The sequence below is a fragment of the Terrapene carolina genome, unplaced genomic scaffold, assembly GCF_002925995.2.
Source record: "Terrapene carolina triunguis isolate 2854851 unplaced genomic scaffold, T_m_triunguis-2.0 Scaffold210, whole genome shotgun sequence".
NCBI classification, from domain to species: domain Eukaryota; kingdom Metazoa; phylum Chordata; order Testudines; family Emydidae; genus Terrapene; species Terrapene triunguis.
The window spans coordinates 17,174,498-17,201,866 of record NW_020664561.1 but is presented as its reverse complement, the minus strand read 5'-3'; the positions used below and the strand labels follow the sequence as shown (position 1 = coordinate 17,201,866).

The following is a 27,369-nucleotide window of genomic DNA, read 5'->3' as shown; positions in this document are numbered from 1 at the left end:
ATTTAACTACATTTTATTTTAAAAACTGCACTTTCCCATTATATTTCTGTCCCATGACAGCAGTCCTACCAAACTTCATTGAATCAGGGCATTAGATTATATTTCATTTAGCTGCTCAGAGAAGTTCTAAAGTATGTTCTTAATTTTAAGCACATGAGTAATCCCACTGACCTCAAGGAGCTACTCAGATACTTTAAATTGGGCATGTTTTGTTTTGTTGCAAATATCTCAAACAGCTGCATCACAGATATTTGAGCAGGTTTGACATTCCATCCAGGAGAGGACAGCGATACACATACATAGTAGCCATCCGATTACAAACAGCAATCTTCAGAGTTGGCAGGCCATTTTAAACTATTAAATAATGCTGCCTGCCAACCCGAGACTGGCATCACAACAGCCTTCACAAAGCTTCAGCATGAATAAAACACGTGCTTGACATCCGTTGGCTGCAGACTCATTTAAAGGATGTGACTATAGGGGGAAAAAACCACATAGTTGATAAGCGATCATTTCAAGGAAACATGTACTGTATTTTAGCAACTCAGAAGTTCAACATTATGACAAGTATATTGGTAACTACCTCTGAACACACTGCTTTTCCTGCTGTAATAGGTTTCCCAGAGTTACGAACAATATGTGATCTTATGAACACATCCTGCTTATGTTAGTGATTCCAGTTCAGATGGGATTTGTGATTCCATTGTTCAATGTGCAAAGTTTTAGTTATTTATAGACTAAGTTTGTAGGTGAAGTTGGAGGATTCAGTAAGGGCCTTCCCTTGACTTCAATAGACTTTGGTTCAGGTGTTAAATTATTTTCAATTTATCACGCCAGTCAAGATTGTGAGAAAAATCACTTTTAAGAGAAAGTTAAACACATTTGGTGTTGCATTTGTAGAAAATTGGTGAACGCTTCTGCTCTCAGTTCTGACAATCAATTCATGAGACTATTAATAGAGGAAATATAACTATCAAATTATCAAAGCACCATATGACTGAACTGTTTATGAGTCTTGAATCCAAAAGTCATTAAAATTATGATAATTTACAAGTAATGTCTAAGGTAATATTTGAAAAGTGCGTAGGTGACGTAGGAGCGTAAGTTCTATTTTCAAAGGCAAGTTAGGTGCAGAGGCTCCAGCTAGCCACCTGAGCTTGGACCCATCCAACCCCTGGGTCCGAGCTCAGGTGGCTAGCCAAGCCTTCACTGGTGTTGCAATGTCCATGCTGCTATTTTTAGCATGCTAGCTTGAGCCAAGCTAGTGCTAGTCTGTCTACCCAGGCTGTGAGGCTCACCTCCAGCTGCAGTGTAGACATATCCTTGGGAGCTTTGGAAAATTTTACAGAAACATCAATAATATCTATCAAATTTCATTTTAAATAAAATTCTCCTAAATCTATTCTTAATTAACCCAAACCTATACTGAGAGTCTTTCAAGTTGCATGATGATACTAACACTATACAGGTATTGCTAGTAACTGCTTGCAACAGATGATGCACAATACAACATGCATAGGAAAGTCAAATGTACTCACTGTAATGTGTTGAAATGGATCTATACAAGACATTTTTGGTTCAGATCTTATATGCAGGTATCACAATCAAAGATCTTATTCTTTATGGATCCAATTTCACAATGGACAGACTTCAACGTGTTTCCAAAGTGGACCGTAATACCACAGCTCCTTTCATCACTGCATAATGGACAAAGACCCGTGGTTAAAAATAACATTTTCCTTCTAAAACATATTTTCTAATATAGCAGAGTAACCACCTAGGTTGAAAAGGGTTCCCAAAATTCTGACTTTTAATGAAGACCTGAATTTTGAGATAAGCTGAGGATATAAAGATTTCAATCCAGTATAACCTTGATTAGCCACGTTTCTCATGTGATTCCACCCACCTCAATGCAAGTGAATGTTTTGCTCAGCTGCGGTTATCCAGAATGTCATGTATCAGTGTTTCTCATGTCCTTGCAGCCTTACAGATTAATGAAACCGTACAGTACAATTAGATATATCAGTTATGTATGTTCATATACATATACTAAGTATAAATATTATTTAAGATACTGTTCAATCATTTAGCTAACAGTTTTCTTAACGTTCGAATGCAAATTCTCAGTAGCTACTGTGTGTACATTTGGTTCCTTGTTAGAGGCCAGTTTTTGCTTTAGGCAGGTGCACAGGAGTGTGTGGAAAAAGGACATATGCAGGCCTTTCCTCGCACAGGGGGAAATGCCAGGTTGTGTCCTGCATGCACACTAGAAGGTACAAGTTGCCCCAAAAAGGGCAGAGCAAAGCTGGCCATTCAATGAGATGGCGAAGCATGCACACTCCCCTGGTGGTTCTGGATGCTCTGTGAGGCATTGTGCCTCCTGAGGAGGCAGGGCAGAAAAGGCAGGCAGTGGGGAGGAGCTGAAGAGCTAGCTTAGGAGGTAGCCAGGAGGACAATTGGATGTTTGCAGTACAAAGAATTCTGCAATTCTTTGGAGGTAATAAGTGGTTCCCATCAAGCTTCTAGCACCACCTTTGCTTTTGGCAAGCTTCAGCTCAAATCACACATTCCCAAGGTCTTATATAACCACATCTAAAAAGAGAAAAGAAATAACCAAAAATTAATGGATCACTGCAGCTATTCAGCAGCTACCTTGGGTGGCACAATATTGCTCCTTTCAAGATTTCCATTGTAACTATGAACTAGCAGCAACTGTTTTCATTGCAATTAGTGCAGAGCTCTACTCAAGTCAATAGGATGTCAATTGGGGCCATACAACCCTTCCCCTCCCCCCCAAAAAATATTCTTTATACAGAAGCACTGAGCCAAACAAAAAGAAGCTACTGTAATATGAATTTAGGAATTGCCATAGTTAGAGATTGCCAAAAGCCCTGAAGAATAGGAGTTTATATCCCTTCCAAAACTCTTGGTATATACTTTAATACTTACTGTAAGAATTTTGGACATTTTTGTTGTTTATATAAACGTTAAATCCCTTCTTTATTCCTGTTAAACTCAATAACTTGTTGCAACAAGTTATTCAATGCATTGTGTGAAAAATTAAGGTCATCTGAATCAGAAAGGCAGGGGTTAATGTAATTTCATTCATATTTTTAATGCTGAGGCAGCTCAATCGCTGGGAGAGAGGAAAGAATAATCTCTCTATAACTGAGAGGAAATATCTATTCATACTTAGTTTAATTCTAAGACCCCCCCCCCAATGCACAAATACATCTTTTCATATCCTTATTTTAATATGGACTACATTAACTGCAGTAGAAAGATCATTCAATTCATTTTTTTCATTCAGATCAATCAAATTTGTCACTGTCACACAAGTGGGCAGAATTTAACTGAAGTAGCACCCACCTACATCAGAAACATGTGTCGCCCAGTATTTCTGTCTAAGAGTCTGTTTATTTTTCCCTTGGGTCCTACCAAAAAGGAGCAGTAAAACACTTCACTGTCTCTTTAAATTAAGCCTCACTAAATTAGTTAAGGAAATGTTGTGAATTTCAAAGGAGCTCAGGAAGAGCATAAAATAAAGGGTATTCAATAACTAACCAAAAGGAAGTTTAGGAGCTATAAAACAGGGAACTTGCAGCCTTCTGAGACAGCAGCCAACTACCAACAAGTTAACATGGATCAGCAAAAAAAGACTGTACTAAAGTGAGGAAATTGGAATCAGGAAGCTGCTGTAAGTTTGAGACTTAAGAGAAGATTTTCAAAGGCACAGGCACCCATCTCCCATTGCCTTTCAATGAAAGCCAGGCACCCCTGTCTTTTATGCCTTTGAAAATCTCCCCATAACAATTCAGTCAAAAGCCTGGTCTACATTTGAAAGTTATACTGGAGTTACTAAGTTGATTCAGGGTGTAATTTTTTACCAATACAATCATACCAGTACCAACCTTAGTATGGGCACAGTTGTAATGGTATAAAGGTATCTTATACTGGTATAGCTAGTCCCATTTGCCTACAGGAAAAGCTATATTAAAGGTGGAGCTGGTAGCGTCATATTATTGAGGTTGGTTTACACTTCCCATTATAAGACCCCGTTATCAATTATTTATAATTTGGCCAAACTAACTGTTCAGGGTGAAATTTTTCGTGCTGAGTGTCTGCCCGAGTCTGACTTGTTTTAGAAAAATGTCTGCCAAAACTGTTCAGTCATTTCTGAGAACGACGCTAGGAAACAATATGTAGTTTTGCCCCTGGTCAAAACTTGTGGCAACCTTTTCCTTGAAAAATCTCTAGTGCCCTCATGCTTTGGAGCAGGAATTTGAAGGTTGGAAAGGGATCACCTTTATCCCAGGGATGTGCATTTTGCGGTCCTCATTAAAATCCACTCAAATTTGACTGGTAAGCCTTTGAAAAACTGCTGTTTTCACATGCTCAATACATCCACTCTTCTTCTCTGATGGACTGCAACTTTGTTGTGGTGGAGAGGCTTGTGTGGGCTAAAGACCCTCAGAGCTACATCATCTGGAACTTTCATATGCCAGGTAGGGTCCCCCTTGATGAGCACATCTGAGACTAATCTGATTAACCACCACTGATTAACCAAATTTCACAAGACCCAGTGGTGGATCAGGCGCATATAGAAAACCTTTTAGTACTCTACGGCTGTGAAGGTGAATGAGGGCTGCAGCAGGAGGGAGACCCCGGTTGTCTTGAATCTCCTTGACACTGGGTCAGGGTTTTCCTCCTGTCAAGTCTTGTGTGGTCACCGCCTGCGCACCGGTTTCCCCACGTTACAATATTTCACGTGCCAAAGGGCTCACACCCGACAAAGCCCTGCGGTGACGGATGGGTGGCAGTGAAGACAAAAGCAGTCATCTCTGGGAGTTTTTAGTCACAAATCTGCATGCAGGCAGCAGCCATGTGACAGTCATCTTCTGCTTGAATGAGACAGAAGTGCATTTCAGCAGCAGCGACTGACTTAGCAGGCCTTTTTAGGATCCCCTCTGCTCACCCCAAATGGGGAGGGGGCTAGAAAAGGTGCTGTAAATATAGGCCGTCTCACACTCTTCCGATTGGATGGCCACATCCAGTGGGATCACTCAACTCCGCGGCCGAAACATAAGATAAGAATGAATTTTGCCACCTGGAATGTCCCCACCCTATGGACTCTCAGCACAGTGAATGTCCAGAAAGAAGAACTGCCATAATTGCCAGCAAGCTGGCAAGACTCAACATTGACATTGAAGCTCTTAGTGAGACATGCCGAGCCGATGAGGGCCAATTAAAAGAGGATGGAGGTGGCTACACCTTTTCAAAAGGAAAGCCACCTGAAAAGAGATGCATTCACGGGATTGGCTTTGCCATCAAAAATAAAATCACCAGTCAGCTTTTGGAGCATCCCATGGGGATCAACAAGCATCTCATGACTCTTCGACAAGCTCAGCAACAACCAATATGCCATGGCCATCAGCACATATGCCCCAACACTTGATGACAAGACAAGGAAGACAAGGACCAGTTTTATAGCACTCTTGATGAAGTCCTCACAGCCACACTTAAGGTAAACAAACTTATCCTCCTGGGAGATTTCAATGCCAGAGTCAGATGGGACTCCCAACCCTGGAGCAGCAAAATAGGCAAAAGAAGGGGTGGATCATGTAAACCCCAATGGTATTCTTCTCCTTAGCAAATGTGTGGAGCATGACCTGCTCATCACAAATACCATCTTTAGGCAGAGTAACAAATTTAAGACCACATGGATACATCCTCTGTCCAAACAATGGCACCTTCCTGACTATGTCACAGTCAGAGCTCGAGATTACACCAATGTCCATATAACAAGAGCCATGAGAGGTATAGATCACTGTTGGACAGATCGTCGATTAGTAAGATCAGTCATGTATCTGCAGCTTGCTCCACCACACCGCAAACACCCAAAGACTAAGAAATCAGTATAACATCAAAGCGCTTCAGGATCAAGCCAGCTGCCAGATGGTCCAGCAATACCTGTCTGAGAAACTCTAACTTGCCTGTTAATGTCATGGACATTCAAGAGCACTGGGATCAACTTAAAAATACCATTCACAGTGCATGTGCTGAAACGATAGGACATTCCATTCATCAGCACCAAGACCGGTTTGAGGAAAACGAGGAAATCCTAGCATTAATTCAGCAGAAAAGAACTGCATTCTGTAACTGGCAAAATGATTCCTCAAAGCAACGAAAACATGAAGCTTATCACCTGCTCAAAGCTGAAGTCCAAAGGAGGCTACATGACATCAAAAATAAGTGGTGTCAAGAGAAGGCCTCTGAGATCCAGAATTTCATAGAACAGGATGACATAAGAAGCTTCTTTCAAGCAAAAAAAAAAAAAAAAAAAAGCTATATATGGGCCAATCTCTGAAGGCCCAACCCCTTTATGTTCCCAGGATGGCTCCACCCTTCTCAAGGACAATGCATCCATTAAACAACGCTGGAAGGAGCACTTTAGAGCCTACTAAATCGCCCAGTCTTTGAAGACACCAACAAGTCTATTTCACAAGGCTCGACAATGAAACACCTCTGAGGAAGTCCAGCTTGTCATCACCCAGACAAAAACCATCGCAAGGTACCAGGCCCAGATGGCATTCCAGCTGAGGTTTTTAAAGCTAGAGGAACACTGCTCCAGAATAAACTTTACCAACTTCAGCAAAATCTGGACCTGTGAAGAAATTCCACCTTACTGTATTGTAACAACATTGTTACAATAGTCAAGAAAGGGGGCAAATCTTTGTGCGGGAACTACAGAAGTATTGCTCTCCTCTCCATCACAGGAAAGATTCTTGCCCAGATCCTACTAAACCACCTTCTCCCCCTTGCAGAATCACACTGAATCACAGTGTGGGTTCAGGCCATCCCGAGGCACAACTGACGATCTTTGTGAGACAGATTCAGGAGAAGTGCAGAGAGCAACACCAGTAACTGTTCATGGCATTCATCAATCTAACCAAGGCCTTTGAATATCAATCGTGATGCCCTATGGGAGATGCTGTGTAGGTTTGGCTGACCTCAGAAATTCATTTCCATCATCAGACTACTCCATGATGGGATGATTGCCACCATTCCGTGCAACAACTCAGAGACCGAACCATTCATCATTCACACTGGTGTCAAGCAGGGCTATGTCACTGCTCCAACACTCTTCTCCATTTACCATGCTGTGATCCTATTCTCATCTGTGAGTGCCTCCCCTGATGGAATCGGGATTGAGCATCGTATGGATGGCAAACTCTCCAATCTTCGACGTCTCCAAACAAAATCTAAGATCATGAGAATTGGCATCATGGACTTTCAGTATGCAGATGACTGCATCATTCTCGCACACTCAGAGGCCGACCTACAAAGTAACCTAAATCTTTTTGCAGATGCCTATCGCAGCCTCTGTCTCTCTCTCAACATTGGGAAAACCAAGGCACTCTACCAGCCCTCACCTGCACAAACTACTCTTGGTACTCCACAAATCATCAGTGGAGAACCCCTGGAAAATGTGGACCATTTTCCATACCATGGCAGCCATCTCTCCTAAACAGCCAGCATTGACACAGAAATTGAATACAGGATCTGCTGTGCCAGCACATCCTTTGGAAGGCTACTCAAACGAGTCTTCAATGATAGGGATCTACAAATAGGTACCAAGATCTTGGTTTACAAGGCAGTTGTCATCCCCACCCTTCTCTATGGGCGTGAGACCTGGGTAACCTACAGACGACAACTCAAGCGGCTGGAGTGGTTCCAGCAGTGCTGCCTCAGGAGGCTTCTCAGGATCCGCTGGGAAGGTTGACCCACTAACATCAGCGTTCTCTCTGCAGCCAATATTAGCAGTATAGAGGCGCAGATCATGAAACACCAACTCTGCTGGGCTGGCCACTGTGTACGTATGCCTGACACTCCCTTCCCGATGCAAGTACTCTTCTCTCAGTTAAGTCAGGGGAGACGGGCTCACAGAGGGCAGTGGAAGTGCTTCAAAGACATACTGAAAGTACACCTTAAAAAGGGAGGCATCAACCCAACAAACTGAGAGGACTTGACGCAGAACAGAACACAGTGGCGCCACACCGTACACCAAGCCACAGCTCACTTTGAGAACAGATGTGCTCATGAGACCAAGAAGCGACAAAGGAGGAAAGAAAGGGCACAACAGTCCAGCCAACAACTGTCTCCTCCAAGATTACACTGGTCACTTCTGTGAGAAAATCTGCAGGGCACAAATTGGGCTCCTCAGCCACTTAAAAACTCACCAATGGACCCCCTTGGCAGACATCAGCCTCACATCGAGGGATAGCCAAAGACATTCACTCTCACTAAGATGCTTTATACAGACCACACACACACACACACACACACACACACAAATAAATTAAGGTTGCAAAGTCGAGGACTCAAAAGTTAAGAAATGCCAGAATTAAGGTTTCCTGTGCAGCCTTAATGCATAAACACAGCACTGCTCAATTATGATTCAAACTTTAATTACATGATCACATACTATTTTTCCCCCCACAAGATTCCTGCCTCAGTGCACAGCAGTGACTCAAAATTTCAGACCACCTCTGTTTGACAGACTGCTGCCAAAAGAAACAGTAGATGTAATACAATCATGATCTAAAGTTATGACAGCACAGTCTACTTTAGAGAAAAGTAATTTTAAGTTCACCTAAATTGAATCTGTGAATTCCTGTATTTGAATGATCATTAAAATTGCTATTATATTCATCTGTATGACACACTACATGAAGGGATATTTGCTTAGATTTGAAATTAAATTAAGATTATCAAACTGATTAATCATAGAATCGTAGGACTGGAAGTGACCTTGCGAGGTCATCTAGTCCAGTCCCCTGCTCTCATGGCAGGACTAAGTATTATCAAAAAATCCCTGACAGCTGTTTGTCTAACCTGCTCTTAAAAATCTCCAATGATAGAGATTCCACAACCTCCCTAGGCAATTTATTCCAGTGCTTAACCACCCTGACAGTTAGGAAGTTTTTCCTAATGTCCAACCTAAACCTCCCTGGCTGCAATTTAAGCCCATTGCTTCTTGTCCTACCCTCAGAGGTTAAGAACAATAATTTTTCTCCCTCCTCCTTGTAACAACCTTTTCTGTACTTGAAAATTGTTATGTTCCCTCTCAGTCTTCTCTTTTCCAGACTAAACAAGCCCAATTTTTTTTCCAATCTTCCCTCATAGGTCATGTTTTCTAGACCTTTAATCATTTTTGTTGCTCTTCTCTGGACTTTCTCCAATTTGTCCACATCTTTCGGGAAATGTGGTGCCCAGAACTGAACACAATACTCCAGTTGATGCCTAATCAGCCTGGAGTAGAGCTGAAGAATTACTTCTCGTGTCTTGCTTAAAACACTCCTGCTAATACATCTCAGAATGATGTTCGCTTTTTTTGCAATAGTGTTACACTGTTGACACATATTTAGCTTGTGGTCCACTATGACCCCCAGATCCCTTTCCACAGTACTCCTTCCTAGGCAGTATTTCCCATTTTGTATGTACGCAACTGATTGTTCCTTCCTAAGTGGAGTACTTTGCATTTGTCCTTATTGAATTTCATCTTAGTGTTCACTCTTTGCTGTTTTATTGGCATTAATAAAGTAGATCCTATTTTATTAGTCACATTGAATATTGTCTTGAAGGATCATAAGTTTGTTTCTCTGCATTAAATGATCAAACTGTCTTCTGATCAACACTATATTCGTTGGCAGATCAAATATACTCTTGCCATGCCATGTACCTCTTAACATTAGGTTCCCAATTCAAATTCAGCTGAGGTCAGTGGAAGGTAAAAATTTGTTATCTGATGACTGTATGGGGATTTATGTGAAAAGCATTTTGTGACCTCAGTCCAGTTCACAGGGACTGTGTGTATGCACCGCACCTAGCCCAATGGGATCTCTAAGCCTTATCATTCATACATAATGTTTTCTCCTTTGTTCTTTCCATCATCACAAAAAGTGATACCTTGCCAAGTAGTGGGAAGAATGAGTTGGGAATGGTAGAGGAGAAGCCCGGTGCCTGTGCCCCATTTCTTGGGAAATGATTTAGGGTGGAGTATGAGAGAGAAGATGATGCAGCGAGAGTAGCTGCGGAGGAAGTTGTGGTGGGGGAAGTAGGCGTCAGTGAGTGCCACAGGCCGGCGATGGTGAGAGATAAAATCATGGATGCCGGTGATATTTTTGGCAGATGAAGCAGGCTAAGGGAAGTGGAGAAAAAAGGGCAGGTATAAGATTTGAAGGGGAGGTTTAATCGGGGCAGAGCTAGTGATGAGGACAGGTGCTGGGGCTGAGAATGAACGGATGGCCCGGATTGGGGCAGACGTCAATGGTGTATAAAAGCCGAAGCGTGTAGGGGGAGGTAATCAGACCAATGATCCATAGACAACTCTCTGGTATCTTTTATAAAACCCTACTTTACAGTACCCTCCCATGAAACAGTAGACAATACTTGATGAGTCAGAGGAAGTCAATAATCCTATAAAATACCTCATCAGTTGCGCAGTGCTGAATATAGAGGGAAAATATTTCTTCCCAACCTCTGCAAGGAATTAATTTATACCCTGAAGCATGAGGTTAAAGTTACCATAGGTTTGTCTGCATAACTTTCCCCTTTTTCAGACAAGTATTGTGTTTGTCCTGGTGACTGGACATCATAAGTACAGTCTTGAAATAAGTTAATTGGCACAACTCTTCATGTTTTAGCTTATAATTCCAGTGCTTATGCAAAGAATTTTAGCAAGAGGAAATGTTCATCATATGGGGTGACATTGCAAAGGTCCTGTGAAGGCCTGTGACAAAAGCACATTATAATACATAATTATGCTGCATGCCAAATTTGGGGGAAGTTAGACAAATGGATTGCAATAATCATTGATATATTATTATTACACTGAGTATTTATATATAATATAAAGAATACATTCAGAGACCCATGATGCCAACAGAACAAGTAAGTGCTTCCGTGGAAGGAAGATTTCATGGAGTTCTCACATACAAGTTAAATTTTTTTCAGTGTTGTATTTTTTACATTTATTCAACTTTTATCTAAATCAACAGAAATAACAAAACTAGCTCCAAGGCAAAATGTTCAAATGAAAGATTCCAAAAGTATTTAAAAGTGGAGAAGATCATTGTCTAACTACAATGGAATCTGGACCAGTGGAATGATATTTAACTGGCAGAGATTCTAAAAACATCTAGGGGAAAACCCAAAGAAAAAGTAGTCTCCACAGTGTACTGTAGGACTCCCTGAAGGCTTACATGAGCTACACAATCATTTATTTTTGCCATCACTAAAAGCCCTCCAAAAAAAATCAAAAAAGAAGAACTTGAAAAACCTAAAACGGAGTCAATGGAAAAAAGGAAGTGTTTGGGGATCGCCCCAGCAATGACAATTATAGCACAACAATTGTTATCCACATTTTTACTAGATAATTTTATTTCAAGCAAAGAGATGGGCTCTTTGCAGTACAAGTATTTTTGCAGTACAAGCGGGATAAAGGTAAGAAAAATGGTGCACCAATTGTGTTAGCTGGAAGCCCAATCAGTAATTCCAGCAATAAACACAGCCTCTTTTTTTTTTTTTTTTTTTTTTTAAAAGACTAATTAATTTGATGAGGACACAGTGGCAAAATGAGGACAGGCACAAGCATGGAATTAGGGGGCAGGCCACAACTTTTATTAAATGTTAACACAGGGGAGGGGGGTTACCTGCCCATCACCTATACTTCCCTACATCAGGCATTTAATTGGTTCCATTGCAGAGCTCCTTACCATATAACCCATAACTGGCGCCAAGGTTACAGGGCTCCTTACCATATACCCCATAATGTGGATTAGGTGTTCCTCAGCCCTCTGAGTCCTAGCACCCTCCTCCTCCCCCATGAGGAAGACAGAGGGTGCACAGGTTGGGCTCAGCTCACTATTGCCACATGGTCTGACCTCAGCCTGTGAAGGCCACAAGATCTCACTCTTTCACATGAGCCCAAGGCCTTTTACCTCTGGGAACTGTTCATTCTATTGTCTCGACTGCACTGTACACAGGCCACAAGTTGCGATGAATAAACACCTTCACCCCAGTTAGGTACTAAGCATGTTCCTACTCAACCCACTGTGGCTTGATGGCACTGCAAGGAAGGCAAAAAAACTCCATGGTCCTCTGCCAATTGGCCGGTGGGAGAAAAAATTCCTTCCTGACCCTCTAAACAGGTGATCGGCTAGACCGGCTGCATCTATCAGACCAGGTTCCCATTCCTAGTTTGGGTGGGTAGGATGGGCTGCTGAGAGCTTCCACAAGGCCCCAGCACAGGGCTAAATCCTGGGAGCTGGGGAATGCTGGCCAGTCAGCATCTCTCCCCCTCAGTGGGCCAATGGGTGCTAAAGATTCCCAGGGAGAAGAGCTACCTGTTGTCCCTTGGCAAGTGTCTCCCTCCCTTGCTACTGTGACTGTCCCCCTTTCACTGATGGCCCCCTCAAGTTTCCCTCCCCCCATTGATGTGGGTGGGTGGAATTTGTAGTGTTTTCATTTTGGGGAGCTCAGCGTGGATAGAGTTCCATTTTAAGACCCAGGGTGCTGCAGACACACAGCCCCTCTGAAAACTGAGCCTCAAGTGTCTCAGACTAGGCACTCCAAAATGAAGGCACTTAAAGCCAGTGGCTCATTTTGAAAATTTTGACTGCAGTGACAAATACCAAATCAATACATGAAAAATATAAAAGATTATGAAACATATAGCTCTAGGTTCCCCATATGAACAAGTGGGATACATTTGTTTGGGGAGGTGGGTTGCATATCCCTTTAAAAAAATGTTAATGGAAAACATACAATAAGAGTTTGCCCCTGGTGTCTTTGGCCAGATATTCTACTTCAGGTACTGTGTGCAGTGTTCTAGCAGCTGCCCTGTTCTCTGCAAGGGGATGCATTTCAGAGAGAATGCATATAACCACTAAAGCTGCTATGGCTGTTGCAGTGCAGGAGACTGAAATCTCCAGGCAACTCATTTAAAAAGCCTTAGAAGTAATTTGTACAGCACTTTATAGGATGGTCTTCTGGCTAGAGCAATGGATTTGGACTCAGGACATCTAGCTTTAGTTCCTGGGTCTGCCACAGGTTTCCTGTGTGACCACATGCAAGTCACTCCAGCTCTCTGTACCTCAGTTCCCCATCTGTAAAATGGGGGAATACTTACCGTCTCCCACCCTTTTTCTTGTCTATTTAGGTTATAAGCTCTTTGGGGCAGTGACTGTCTCTTACTAGATGTCTGAATAGTATCTAGCGCAATGGGCTTCAGTCTCAAGTGCAGTCTTTCAGCACTACTGTAAACAATAAACCATAAGTGCTATTTAAATGCTAAGGACTAATATTAGTGGGTTCTGTACAATTAAAACTTAATGAGTCATGCTCAAGACTCACCACCCATTTAAACCAAACATCTTCAGTTCAATGAATTAGGCTCTAGAACAAGTTAAGCAAATTTTAGAGCTTTCCAGATCTGTGGGCACATCTAAGGATGCATCAAAGCATCCTATAGCATGTGTTCTGCCACGTTTTCACCACAGCCAAGTTGAACCAAGGACTGTGGTCACAGGGTACATCATCTTTCACTCAGAACTTTAGCTGAACATGACTCAGTATTAGCATGACTATTGTAGTTTGGGTTTATTTGAGCTTTTAGACACAATCGGTGATGAAGGGTATATCTATGCTACTTCCTTTGGCCTTCAGTTTAATAACATGAAATCATGACAAATTCTTTTGGCGCGCGCGCGCGAGTGTGTGTGTACCCTCAAAGTAATTCATTATAACTTTCTAGTAAAATAGGTGTTAATTAAGGTATTGCTGAAATATTTAGCATCCTATTTAAACAAAACTAAATTATATACATCTAATTCATGGCAAGAGGTTAAATAATGCACATTTGATTATTTCCCCTACAATATTTATAAAAAATAGATTTTGGGGGGCAAGATGGAAAATGGTGCATTTAATGCTTAGGAAAGATTTCTCATTCACAGAACAAGACACAGAAACATTCTATTTATACACAGAAATTTCTCTACCCAGCACCATCAGTGTGCTAATAGATATGCAAACTCTAGACACAAAAAGATAGTTCCTTCTCCATATCCATTTAATCATTGGCTTCTCTGTTGAGTTGGTTCTGCAAGGGGCAGAGGGAGTTGTGTGACACTGGCAGACCAGGAGCCAGCTTATGCCAAGGCCCCCTAGCCCTCATTGAATGCTGACAAATGAATAGCTGGAAACCAGTCTGACTCATCTGTGTTAGCATTATTAAAATAGACGTTAAATTTATAAGAATGTGTTGAGTGTTTGGACTTTATGAAATGCATGCATGAATTTCACTTATAAAATCTGTATATCATGTTATACGGTAATATTCAAGTGTTTGCTTTGTAACTATAAAAGAGTTTGCTATAACACACTAAACCCCCATAGCCAGGAGAGAAGCATTACCAAATGTGAAATACTAGTTTACCACAAGAGGTGTCATCTCCTGCCCAATAAAAGAAGGCCTATAGACAACCGACGAACTATTTTGTTCACTAATGTTCCACAAGACTGTTGATTGCTCCCGCACGCCCACGAAGAGGGGATGTGCACAAACCCTCATCCCATCACAGTTTGAACTCTGGGAGAAGGAAATGTAAATCCCTACCAGAAATAACTATCACTATGCTGCTTGGAGTTTGGTGAGGGCAATATTTCTAAGCTTAAACAAGGGATCCCCAAGTTGCTTAGCTTAATGGACATATAGAACTTACACATTACAGCAGCATCTATTACAATCTTAGGTTTCAAAAGATAGGGTAACTAATTTGTGAGTGTATATTTACCTGCTTTAACCTTGTAAATAACTTATTTCTTCTTCCTACTTAATAAATCTTTAACTGGTTTATTACAGGATTGGCTACAAGCATGGTCTTTGGTGAGCGATCTAAGGTACAATTGACCTGGGGTAGGTGACTGGTCCTTTGGGACTGGGAGTAACTTGAATATAGTTGTGATTTTTGTTGTAAGTAACTGTCTGTCACGAAGGCAAGACTGCGTGTGGGTGCAAGATAGACTGGAGTGCCCAAGGCAACTGTCTGTGACTCCATGTTAAGGGTGTTATAGTGCTTGAGGAGTTCACATTGGATACTTGGTTGGTGAAATCTAATTATAGAGAACACAGCCATTTGGGATTTGTGTCCTGGTTTGTAACAGTCTGCCTTGAGATTGGCACCCATGTTTGTGAGCCACTCCAGACAGCTTGATAATGGACCCCTGTCTAGTGAGGTCTAAGGCCCTGATCCTTCACTCCGCCCCAGATGGGCACAAACGTCCACTTGCATGGAACTCAACCTCATTTCACACAGGCCAAATGACAAGCTGAGCAACAGAGGAGAACTTTCAATCCAAAATGTGAACCTTTACAAAACAGCTTTTTGCGCTATTTGATTGTTCTGGAAGCCCAGGGTCACATCAGTATAGTACAGAATATATTAATCGGTTTTGATATTCTGTATCTATTCAATTTAAATAAGTAAAGGAGACCCTGCTGTGCTTGACAGACAAAGTCAAATCTGAAGGCTCCCATCTCCCCCAAAATCTTCTCTCCTTGTCAGCAGGGAGAAGCACTGTCCTCCTATCTGCTACCGGGGCAGGTGTGGAGGGGTTTTGCTAATTGTTAAGCTAATTGGGGGGAGGGATAGCTCAGTGGTTTGAGCATTAGCCTGCTAAACCCAGGGTTGTGAGTTCAATCCTTGAGGGGGCCACTTAGGAATCTGGGGCAAAATCAGTACTTGGTCCTACTAGTGAAGGTAGGGGGCTGGACTTGACTTGATGACCTTGCAAGGTACCTTCAAGTTCTATAAGGCCTGGTCTACACTAGGCTTTTATGTCGAATTTAGCGCCGTTACATCGAATTAACCCTGCACCCGTCCACACCATGAAGCTATTTAGTTCGACATAGAGCTCTCTTAAATTCGACTTCTGTACTCCTCCCCAACGAGAGGAGTAGTGCTAAATTCGAAATGGCCATATCGAATTAGGCTAGGTGTGGATGGAAATCGACGCTAATAGCTCCGGGAGCTATCCCACAGTGCACCACTCTGTTGACGCTCTGGACAGCGGTCCGAGCTCGGATGCTCTGACCAGCCACACAGGAAAAAGCCCTGGGAAAATTTGAATTCCTTTTCCTGTCTGGGCAGTTTGAATCTCAGTTCCTGTTTGGACATCGTGGCGAGCTCAGCAGCACTGGCAACGATGCAGAGCTCTCCAGCAGAGATGGCCGTGCAATCTAATAGAAAGAGGGCCCCAGCATGGACTGATCGGGAAGTCTTGGATCTCATCGCTGTGTGGGGCGATGAGTCCGTGCTTTCAGAGCTGCGCTCCAAAAGAAGGAATGCTAAGATCTACGAGAAGATCTCTAAAGCCATGGCAGAGAGAGGATACAGCCGAGATGCAACGCAGTGCCGCGTGAAAATCAAGGAGCTGAGACAAGGCTACCAAAAAACCAAAGAGGCAAACGGACGCTCCGGATCCCAGCCCCACACATCCCGTTTCTACGAGGCACTGCATTCCATCCTAGGTGCGGCCGCCACCACTACCCCACCAGTGACCGTGGACTCTGAGGATGGGATATTGTCCGCGGCCGGTTCCTCGTCGGACATGTTAGTGGACGGGGAAGATGAAGAAGGAGATGAGGAGGACGATGCAGTTGACAGCGCTGGCACCGCTGATTTCCCCGACAGCCAGTAGCTCTTCATCACCCTTACCGAGATCCCCTACCAACCGTCTCCATCCCTTACCCCGGACACAGAATCAGGGGAAGGATCAAGCAGTAAGTGCTTTAAACATCTAAACATTTTTAACAGAACTGAATTATTTACAATATTAACAATGGCTTATTTCCTAAAGTGCTTTAAACATGTAAACATTTATCTGCAACAAAACTGGAATATTTACAATATCAACAAAGGGTTTGTCATGATTTCTCTGCCTTGGGCTCTTCACTATTTAGTCCCAACTATTTAAAAAAAAATTTTACAATGTCCGGTTATTCATGATTATGCAGCCCAAGACGCTCCACTCTTTAGTCCCAGTGCACCTACGCGAAAATCCGGTCAATATGGCCGGGGATAGATGCGAAATCCTCATAGGAGAACTCCTCGTAGGTCTCATGGAGGTACAGTTCCAGCCTGTTCATCAGGTTCCTGGGTAGGGCGATCTTGTTGGGCCCTCCGTGGTAGCACACGTTGCCCCGCCACGACACAATCAAGTATTCAGGGATCATCGCACGGCAGAGCATAGCGGCATACGGCCCTGGTTTTTGCATGCTTTCCCTCAGCATGCGTTCCTTCTCGCTGTCTGAGATCCTCATGAGGGTGATGTTGCTCATGATGCCCTGCTTTGAATTAGGGAGGGGAATGTTAGTATTGGGACTGCTTTACAGCCACGCGGTGGAGGGAGAGGGGCAGCATACAGGGATCTTTCCCTGGGACAGCCGTGAGGGGGTGGGACAGGGGCAGAGTTCATGCTTGACTGATTGCTGGCATTGAGACTGGCATTGCTTTCAATATGACAGAAGGCCAGTGCTCCTATTAAAGTTTTAAGCAGCCACAAGTCTAGGGCTTACCATGATTGCCTGCTACAGAAGTTCAGGTGTCCTGCCACGCTTCTCAGATCACTGCAAGACCACTGCAAGACCCCAGGCACTGAAGGCGAGGGCCGAAAATTCGACCTTGTCCTGAGTGCGCATGTGAGAGGTGGAGTGCATGGTCTTGTTCACAGAGAAAGACTAGGTTCTTTGTACACAACTTCATTTATCTGTCTCAGGAATTCACTCCCTTTTTCCCATTCCCACAGACACATCTGCGACTGTCTCCCAACCCAGCCTGTCAGCACACTCCCAGAGGCTAGCGCAGATTAGGCGGAGGAAGAAGAAGACGCGTGAAGACATGTTCTCAGAACTAATGGACTGCTCCCGAGCCCAGGCAGCCCAGCAGACACAGTGGAGGGAGAACTTGTCACAAATGCACCGAGCAGTCATGGAACGGGAGGAGAGGTGGCGTCAGGAGGACCAGCAGGCTACTGAAAAGCTGCTTGGACTAATGAGGGAGCAAACGGACACGCTCCGGCGCCTTGTGGATGTTCTGCAAGACCGGAGGCAGGAGGACAGAGCCCCGCTGCAGTCTCTCTCTAACCGCCCTCCCCCGCCACCAAGTCCCACACCCCCCTCACCCAAAGTCCAAAGGAGGGGCGGCAAGGGCCATTAAAACTTTCAGTCAACCCCTGCAGACTGCTCTAGCACTAGAAGGCTCTCATTCCCCAAAATTTGAAAAGTCCTTTCCTACCCACCTCACAGAAGCCCCCGTGCAAGTTTCACCCCCCACGTTTCATGTGTGGTTCATAATAAAATATTCGTTTCTGTTAATTACTGTTTCCATGACTTTCTTTTGGAGGAGAGTCTGTCTGAAGGGGGGAAGGGGCTTGGTAATTGGACAGGACAGTCACCTTTAGCAGGGTACAGAGGCGGGGTCAGGTCCAGCATCAGGACACATACACAGTGCAGTCACTAGTGACCCTGGTCAGTCTGGGAGGTGGTTTTCATGTCCTGGGGGGGGGAGGGGGGGTTGCTCTGTGACTTTGTGGCGGGGGAGGGCAGTTACAGATCTTATGCTGCGGTCCTTATCCTGGATCACAGAGCCACGCAGCAGGGGATCTGTAACCCTCCTCCCCCAGGCAGAAACTCACATAGCTGACACATACACGCAGTTCCGCCCAGGAGAGCTGGCAGGCTCCGTTGAAACAACCAGTCCACCACTGCGGAGCCTGTCATTCCTGGAGTTTAGAAGCATCATTTGCATCAGAACACTAAACCCACCCCCCGCCACAGTCTGCGTCCCCGGTTTAAAAACATTCCCGCGAAAACAGTAATAAAGACAACGGTGTTCATTGACAAAATAGAACTGATTTTATTTTTTGGGAAGGGGGTATGTAACTGGAGGTTCAGCTTCTGTGTCCACAAACTTAACAGTCACTGGTTACCCTGCTCAGTCTGGAACCTTGCTTTCAAAGCCTCCCGGATGCACAGCGCGTCCCGCTGGGATCTTCTAATCGCCCGGCTGTCTGGCTGGGCGTAATCAGCAGCCAGGCTATTTGCCTCATCCTCCCACCCAGCCATAAAGGTCTCCCCCTTGCTCTCACAGAGATTGTGGAGCACACAGCAAGCTGCTATAACAATGGGGATATTGGTTTCGCTGAGATCACAGCGAGTCAGTAAGCCTCTCCATCTCCCTTTGAGACGGCCAAAAGCACACTCCACCACCATTCTGCACTTGCTCAGACGGTAGTTGAACAGTTCTTTTTCTGTGTCCAGGGCGCCAGTATAGGGCTTCATGAGCCAGGGCATTAGCGGGTAGGCTGGGTCCCCGAGGATCACTGTAGGCATCTCCACATCCCCAAGAGTTATTTTGTGGTCCGGGAAGTAAATACCTTCCTGCAGCCGTCTAAACAGACCAGAGTTCCTGAACACGCGAGCGTCATGAACCTTGCCCGGCCATCCGACGTTGATGTTGGTAAAACGTCCCCTATGGTCCACCAGTGCTTGCAGCACCATTGAAAAGTAGCCCTTTCTGTTAATGTACTGGCTGGCCTGGTGGTCCGGTCCCAGGATAGGGATGTGAGTCCCATCTATAGCCCCACCGCAGTTTGGGAATCCCATCGCGGCGAAGCCATCTATGATGACCTCCACGTTTCCCAGGGTCACTACCTTTGAGAGCAGTACCTTAACGATTGCGTTGGCTACTTGCATCACAACAACCCCCACGGTAGATTTGCCCACACCAAAGTGGTTCGCGACTGACCGGTAGCTGTCTGGCGTTGCAAGCTTCCAGAGAGCTATGGCCACTCGCTTCTGGACAGTCAGGGCTGCTCGCATCCGGGTGTCATTGCGCTTCAGGGCAGGGGACAGCAACTCAAAGTTCAAGGAAAGTCCCCTTCCGCATGCGAAAGTTTCGCAGCCACTGGGATTCGTCCCAGACCTGCAGCACTATGTGGTCCCATCAGTCCGTGCTTGTTTCCCGGGCCCAGAATCGCCGTTCCACAATATCCACATGACCCATTGCCACCGTGATGTCCTGGGCGCTGGGTCTCGTGGTTTCTGACAGCTCTGTGCTACTCTCCGACTTCAGGCCCTCACGGCGGTGCCGTAGCCTCCTCGCCCGATTTCTCTGCATCTGCCTCAGGGAAAGGTGTATGATAAGCTGCGAGGTGTTGAGAACGGCCACAACTGCAGCGATGGTCGCAGCGTGATCCATGATCGCAGTGCTGTGGCGTCCGTGCTGTCACTGACCAGAAAAGTGCGTGAACTGATTTCCCGCCGGTGCTTTCAGGGAGGGAGGGACGGCGGTAGTGACGGACGGATGACGACAGTGACCCAAAAGCACCCTCGACACATTTTTTTACCCAGAAGGCATTGGCGGCTCGACCCAGAATTCCAATGGGCAGCGGGGACTGCGGGAACTGTGGGATAGCTGCCCACAGTGCACCGCTTCCAATGTCGACGCTTGCCCCGTTAGTGTGGACTCACAAAGTCGAATTACTGTCCTTAGTGTAGACACACATGTTCGACTTTGCAATATCGATTCCACATATTCGATTTAAGTAAAATCGAACTACTCTCGTAGTGTAGACATACCCTAAGATAGGTATATCCCCATATATTATTATTAAATAGCATGTGACTGCTTGCCTGCTGCTACAAGGGTGTATTTCTGCTCCTCTGTGCCTCCCACAACCTCTGCTTCTGAGTCCTCTACCCAGCGAATAGTTCCAGTGACTGAATCTGTTATTGCTCAAAGCTTCTCCAGGCAGTGGTATTAAATTAATTTTCTCTGTTATGCGGCTGCCCTTAAAATTCTGAACAACAGCAGTGAAAACTCTGAACTGCAGCAATGGCACTAGTGTGGTCTCTCTTCAGATTTAGGCAAACAGCACTGCATCAATTCACACTTTCATTCATGTCTGAAAGTGTATCTTCACAGCCAGAAAATTAGCAACACAGTCAGATCCTCAGGGGTGTAAATCAGCATAGCTCCATTGACTGACACTAATTTACACCTGCTGAGGATCTGGCCCTCTTCCCCGCCCCCCATTAAAATTTGGATTTGACAGCAATTGATCGTGTTCACCAGTAATGATTTCTACTCATCCCGAGTGAGAGGATTTTTCAAACCCTGTTTTAACCAGATACAATGAATATCAAGAGACCTTGTATAGAAGAGACCCAAACTACATCACAGGTAACAAAAGACATCAATATCTTAAAGGCAACCCTAACTGACCTTTAGGAATGCAATACAACCAGTCTTACTTGATCACCAGCCACAGCTGATGACTCAGCATCAAATCATCATCTAGGGTCAGTAAAAAAAACCCAAAATCTCTCACACACTCCTTGGAACAGCATTTCACAATTAGGGAGTTTATTGGGATTTCTGTGCTGTCTTCTGACGCATCCAGCACTGGTCACTGTCTAATCTACTGACCTGTCTGACAGCCACTGGGCCATTCTCTTACATAATTTTCTATGTTCTCAATCTAACTGTCCCTTAGAACATCAGTGGGTTAGCTAGTTGCCAATTCAAACTAGCTTTTTGTATATTAAACATTGGTTAGTTTTTCAACTCAGCCTTGAAAAAGAAATGGGAAATGAAATTATATGTTAATTAGAACTGAATGGCAGTCAGTATTTTGCATCTCTGTGGCCTTCTCTCATCCCACATTCATATAGCATCATCATTTGTTGTAAGTGGACCTATGTGAAAGTTCCAATTTTCAGTAGAGGAGGGATCAAGATGCAAAATTCAGGCATCGTTTAAGCCTGTTTCTAATTTCCACTTTACATTTACTTGTTAAAATTCATTTTACTGCCAACAAAAAAACCCTCTTTTTTTTTTTAAATCTGTTTTTTCAGATGGCTCAAAATTATAACAAGAGCTGGGTGAAACCTCAGCTGTCTGCTGAGAAAAACAAACCAACCAAGAACAAAAACAGCCATATGTTCAACTGTCATAATATTTAGTGAATTTGACATTGGGGAACCTAATACTCCCAACTCTCCAACATTATAGTGGCTATTTTTCGCAATGTCATAGAGCTCAGGAGGGAGATTTATCTAAGGAGCAGGGGACTGAAGTTGTGTCTCTTCGATTTTATACATGGTTCTAGCTGATTTACTACATGACCCTAAGCAAGCTATTTAACCTTTCTGGGCCTAAACTTACCACTGTCAAATGAAAATAATGCTCACTTAGTTTATAGGGATTTTGGGAAGCTTAATTAAAGTTTGTAATGCACTTCGGCATCCTTGGACCAAAAAAGACCTATGTGCAAAGTATTATAAATTTGTGAGAATGGAAAATAGTTAAATTCACTAGCTCATTTCAAGTGGGATTACTTGCATGAGTTACTGCTACTCAAAGTGAATAAAGGTTGCAGAATCTGATCATTAATATGTAGTGACACGCACAAGAAGCTATTCAAGAATCTTTGAAATACACTGCCACACAACTGGAAGTAGAACTGAACAGCTGGGTTCTTTCCCATCCTTGCTGCTACAAGTTATTCCCTCTGTGTATTTGTATAAAATTTTTCACTAATGCCATCACTGACTCATGGTTGCAGTGCTTCAGCTCTGAGAATAAAAGATAATTGTCCAGTTAAAATAACAGTCCTACTCCATGTTTTGTCTACAATCACTCTAGAGTAGTGTTAGCAAATTGGTGTCAAAACACTATCAAAAGACATACTAGCGGGGGCGGGGGGGGGGGGGAGAAAAAGGACCTTTCACCTAATCAGGACTAGTAGCTGTAAACGCAAAGATGATTCTCAATATACTCGAGGGGAAGAGGGGAGAAGAGGAAGAGAAGAGAGGATATTTGAATTATCCAGCAATATAAGAATGATATATATTGAATGGAATAAAATCCTAAAACAACCCCACAAACTGGATTCATGTTTTATACCCGCTGTCTATATGATGTATGTATGCAGTGTAGTTGTAACTGTGTTGGTCCCAGGATATTAGAGGGACAAGGTGGGGGCAATAGAAGAATTCTATGTGGCTTGAAAGCTTGTCTCTCACACCCATAGAAATTGGTCCAATAAAATATATGACCTCACCCTCCTTGTCTCTCTATGTAAAGTATGAACATTACTCCAAATATTCATTTATGCAAATGCTGACAATTTACAGAACTTTAACACTGCAAGTGCCTCAAAAGCCATAAATGGTTCATAACTAAGGCTGTGTCAACACTAGAACTTTTGTCGGTATAATTTGTGTCACTCAGGGGCGTGAAAAATCACCCCTCAGAGCGACATAAATTACACTGACAGAAGCAGAGTGGACAGCACTATGTCAGCAGGAGGTGCTCTCTTGCCAACATAGTTACTGCCGCTCGTTGCGGGTGGTTTAATTATGCCGATGGGAGAGCTCTCTCCCATTGGTGCAGAGCAGCAATGCAGGAGGTCTTACAGCGGCGTAACTGCATCGGTATACTCGTGCCGCTGTAAGGTCTCTAGTGTAGACATGGCTTAACTCTTGTATACAACCCCATTTCAGATATGCTGCCAGGAAACATGCAGGGATAAACACCAGGACAGAATGACATAGTTAAATTAAAAAGGTTTCAGATAAGAAGCCATCCTTTCCAACAAAATATTCTCAGTTCTACTAGGACCACGTAGAAGTAAATTGCTAAGCAACAGCAACTGATTTTACATAGGGATCCAAACAGTTGCAAATCAGGTTCAAAGTCCTAGTTCCATTGATATCCTATGTAAATCAGTGCCATAAGCCATACAATGTTTTTATGTCTCTGTGCAACAACTGCCCATGAGCCTGATCCCAAGCTCACTGAAATCAATGGAAAGACTGACTTCAGTGGGCTTTGGATCAAGCCACATGGACAATTCTTCTATTTCCCCCACCTTGACCCTCTAATATCCTGGGACCAACACAGTTACAACTACACTGCATACATACTTCATATAGACAGATTGACATTAGGTTAATGTCAGGTGCTGGAGGACATAAAAAAAGTTAAATGGAGGCTGCACTTTGCAAATATATTATGTAGCAAGGTTTATGCTAACAAGGAGCTTACGTATTGCCGTGGCTGGGGATGTTACTATGCAACATGTATTCTTTTGCTAAACTTTGTGCTTTTAGAATTGTAAGGCAAACATTTTAATAAACAGACTATTCACAAAATAACACTGAAGAAGTGTATCAGGCAGGTAGAAAGATGTATTTTACTTCGTTGTTCTCTCCTTGTCATTTGCCATTATCAGCACTAGCCTCTGCTAGAGAAGAGAATGCACTTCAATGGACACATTTTCAAAGAGACTTCTGGTCAGAAGCCTATGTTAAATTAACTCTGAGCTCTCCGTCCATTTCCTGGTGAAAATGCCAAAAGGGTCCAAAGTCACCAGCATAAGTGCCAATATTTTGGCAGTCTCAGCAAAAAGACAAAATCCTGTATAGATTAGGGATAGGGTATGGAGCCTGATCAGCCATCTAATACAGAGCAATAGTCCCTTCAAGTAAGGGTAATTGATGAGGCACCATGGGAGAAACCATTGGACCTTTGCTACATCCATTCTTTTGATAGAGGACTTCAAACTCAATGGTTTTCAACGTGGTATGTCACATGCCCCAAACTTTTTTTTGTTAATTGTACTAATTATATTGACTTTCACACGCCACAGAACAGTTATCTGCGGTATTCTACCCACAAGCAACTGATTACATTGATGTACCTTGTCTTTTTACCCCTTACTAGATAACAGAGATCCTTTATCTAATAGTTAGCAAGAATTAAGTGAGTCCTTGGGTTCCATTACCAAACCAATCAATGATCTCAATTTAATTCACCTCTCTGTGCCTTGGTTTACCTGCTTTATTGGTGGCTACAGTAATACTTTACTACTAGGAGGTGTTTTGAGGCTTGTTTATAAAGTGCTTTGAGATCCTCCGTTGAAAGATTCTATAAGTGCAAAGTACCATAATGGAAATGGCTTAAAGTGAACTGCTACTTGTAAGTAAAGCAAATGTGACAAGAGGGATCCTTCGTACATAATTTAGTTCAGTGGGCCTGTCTTGTGTGTTCTCTGATTCCACTTACTGTACTTTGTTTCGTTATGGTCCCTGTTTATACTTCTGTTTGACTCTGGGGAATTCATAGTGTATTTGTGACATCACTGTCTGTTGTCATGGAGATTAATGTGGTGTCACATTCTTCATCTTTATATTGCTACCAGATCAATATTTTTGGTAATCAGAAACAGTTGTAAGAAAAATGCTGAGAAATGCAACAAATATCAGGTAAGATTACATACTTGCCTGCAAAACAATTGTTTCAGATTTTGGGGACTGAAGGGGGATCAGCCGGGGCTCGTCCCCCTCTGGGGCGGCGGGGAACCAGACCACCTCGCTACTTAGGTCAGGTGAGTTGGGGAATTAGCCTGGCTGTGCAGCAAACAGTCAGGAGCTCAGGCCCTCAGGCAGGGGCTGAGCAAACAAACAAGTTTAGGAAGCCCAGGTCCTGGCTCCGAAGGACCTGGGAGAGGGGGAGACTGCCACCCGGACGTTGGGTGGCAGGGGGGACGCAGGCCCTCCCACTCCACTGCGTCCCAGCCCGGGGCCCTAGCAGCAGCAGAAGACCCGCTGCTGTGTCAGTGGAGAGCCTGACCGCAACACACTGACATCGGCTCTGGGTGTGCTGCATCCAGACTAGGGTCTGCTGCCCCCGGGCTACTTCCTATCTCCCCCTCTAGAGGTATCTGTGTCTGGATGGAGTCTTCCAAGGAATCAAGCACCATGGGCTCCTCTGGGTACCCGGCGAGCGGTAGGCTTGGCAGCTCCTCTGGGTACCTTGCAACAGGCAGGCTTACAGCTTCTCCGGGGTCTGGTCAGCGTCTGGCCAGTCCTCGGGTCGGCCACAAACTGCAGGAGTCTCCCAACCGGGGGCTAGGCCACAGGCGTCTGGCTTCTCCGGCGGCTGGGCCTCTAGTGAGCTCTGGGGTTGGGCTTTTGTACTTCCTGTCCTGCGCCCTGACCTCTGGGGGGCGGGCGCAAGCTCCACTGGCTCCGCCCACTCTGGCATCCGGAGGGGCTCGTCCCTCTCCGGGGCAGTGGGGAACCAGACCGCCTCGCTACAGGGACCCTTGAGCCTTTATGTTTATTAAAAATGATTCTTCCAAACAAAACAAGCCCATCCTTTGAGGCATCTCTATTTTGGAAGAATTCTATTTTAAGTACAAAAATATGGAAATAAGTCCAACACTGACATTTGACTGGAAATAAACCAATGGGTCTCGTTAAAAATTACACAACGCATTTCATGTGCTGCCGCCAAAAAATTAGCAAATCCTTCCAATTTGGGAACTTAGGGAATTATTGTGTTTCCAGTAGAAAATGGGAGGAAAAAATGTTTCTGAACTAGTTAGCACTCGCCATCACTTAAAACACTGAATCAGATTATGCGCTGACATACATGAGATAAATTCTACACTGAAATACACGTTAACTGTAATGGAGATGACAGTTGTATTTATGCCCCATTATATGTATTTGAAGTAGTAAATGGAATCTATGGAACAAAACAGAGGCTACATCATTTCATACAGAATAGACAATTTAGTTACCAGCTGTAATACCTACAAGCAGCAAAGGGAATAGAACTTAGCGGGCCACAGCCTGACTCCTGCTAAATTTGCTTTCACCCCACCACACTGCTTTCACAGCATGAGGGTATGCTGGAAAAGGGGGAATGGCCAGGGCGTTGCTGCACTAGTGAACCCTGGCTGTTGGAACAGCACCCTTGAATGCAGTTACTGCCTAATGTAACTTAGAGTAGCCTGAAGGTTGCTCAAAGTTCAGGTGAGGGCTGAATCAGCGCCCAAGCTATCCTAAGATCAGGGATCCACATAACTTGAGCCATTTTTGAGATATCAAAAATTTTGGTTTAGACTCTACAGGGAAAATGTGTATTTGTATAATGCAAGTGACTTTTACTCAGTTTTATTCAAAAAGCACCACCACACCCAAAAAATCATGTTGGGGCTAAGATCAAGCATGCAACATTCCAGCCAAAACAAAATTACTTTGAGAAAGTTACGAAAAATTTCAGATTGGTTAGAATGGAGGTTAGAACTCAGCAATATGAATGGTGTGGAGAATGAACAGGGACATGTTATTCACTCCTTTACATGACACAAGAACCACGGGTCACCCAATGAAATTAATAGGTGTTGAGATGAGTTCCTGTCTGCATCCTGTAAAACTTGCCCATACCG

The 27,369-nt window shown here is 43.9% G+C and overlaps 1 protein-coding gene across 1 annotated transcript in view; it reads right to left on the bottom strand.

The window, feature by feature from the left end:
* Window positions 1-27,369, bottom strand: part of LOC112117842 (cytosolic phospholipase A2) — a 140,947-nt gene that overhangs the window by 106,687 nt on the left and 6,891 nt on the right. The window contains exon 2 of the mRNA XM_026655608.1: window positions 1,539-1,697. Coding sequence (XP_026511393.1) covers window positions 1,539-1,571 — 33 coding nt within the window. The 5' untranslated portion in view covers window positions 1,572-1,697. The remainder of the gene's footprint in view (window positions 1-1,538; window positions 1,698-27,369) is intronic.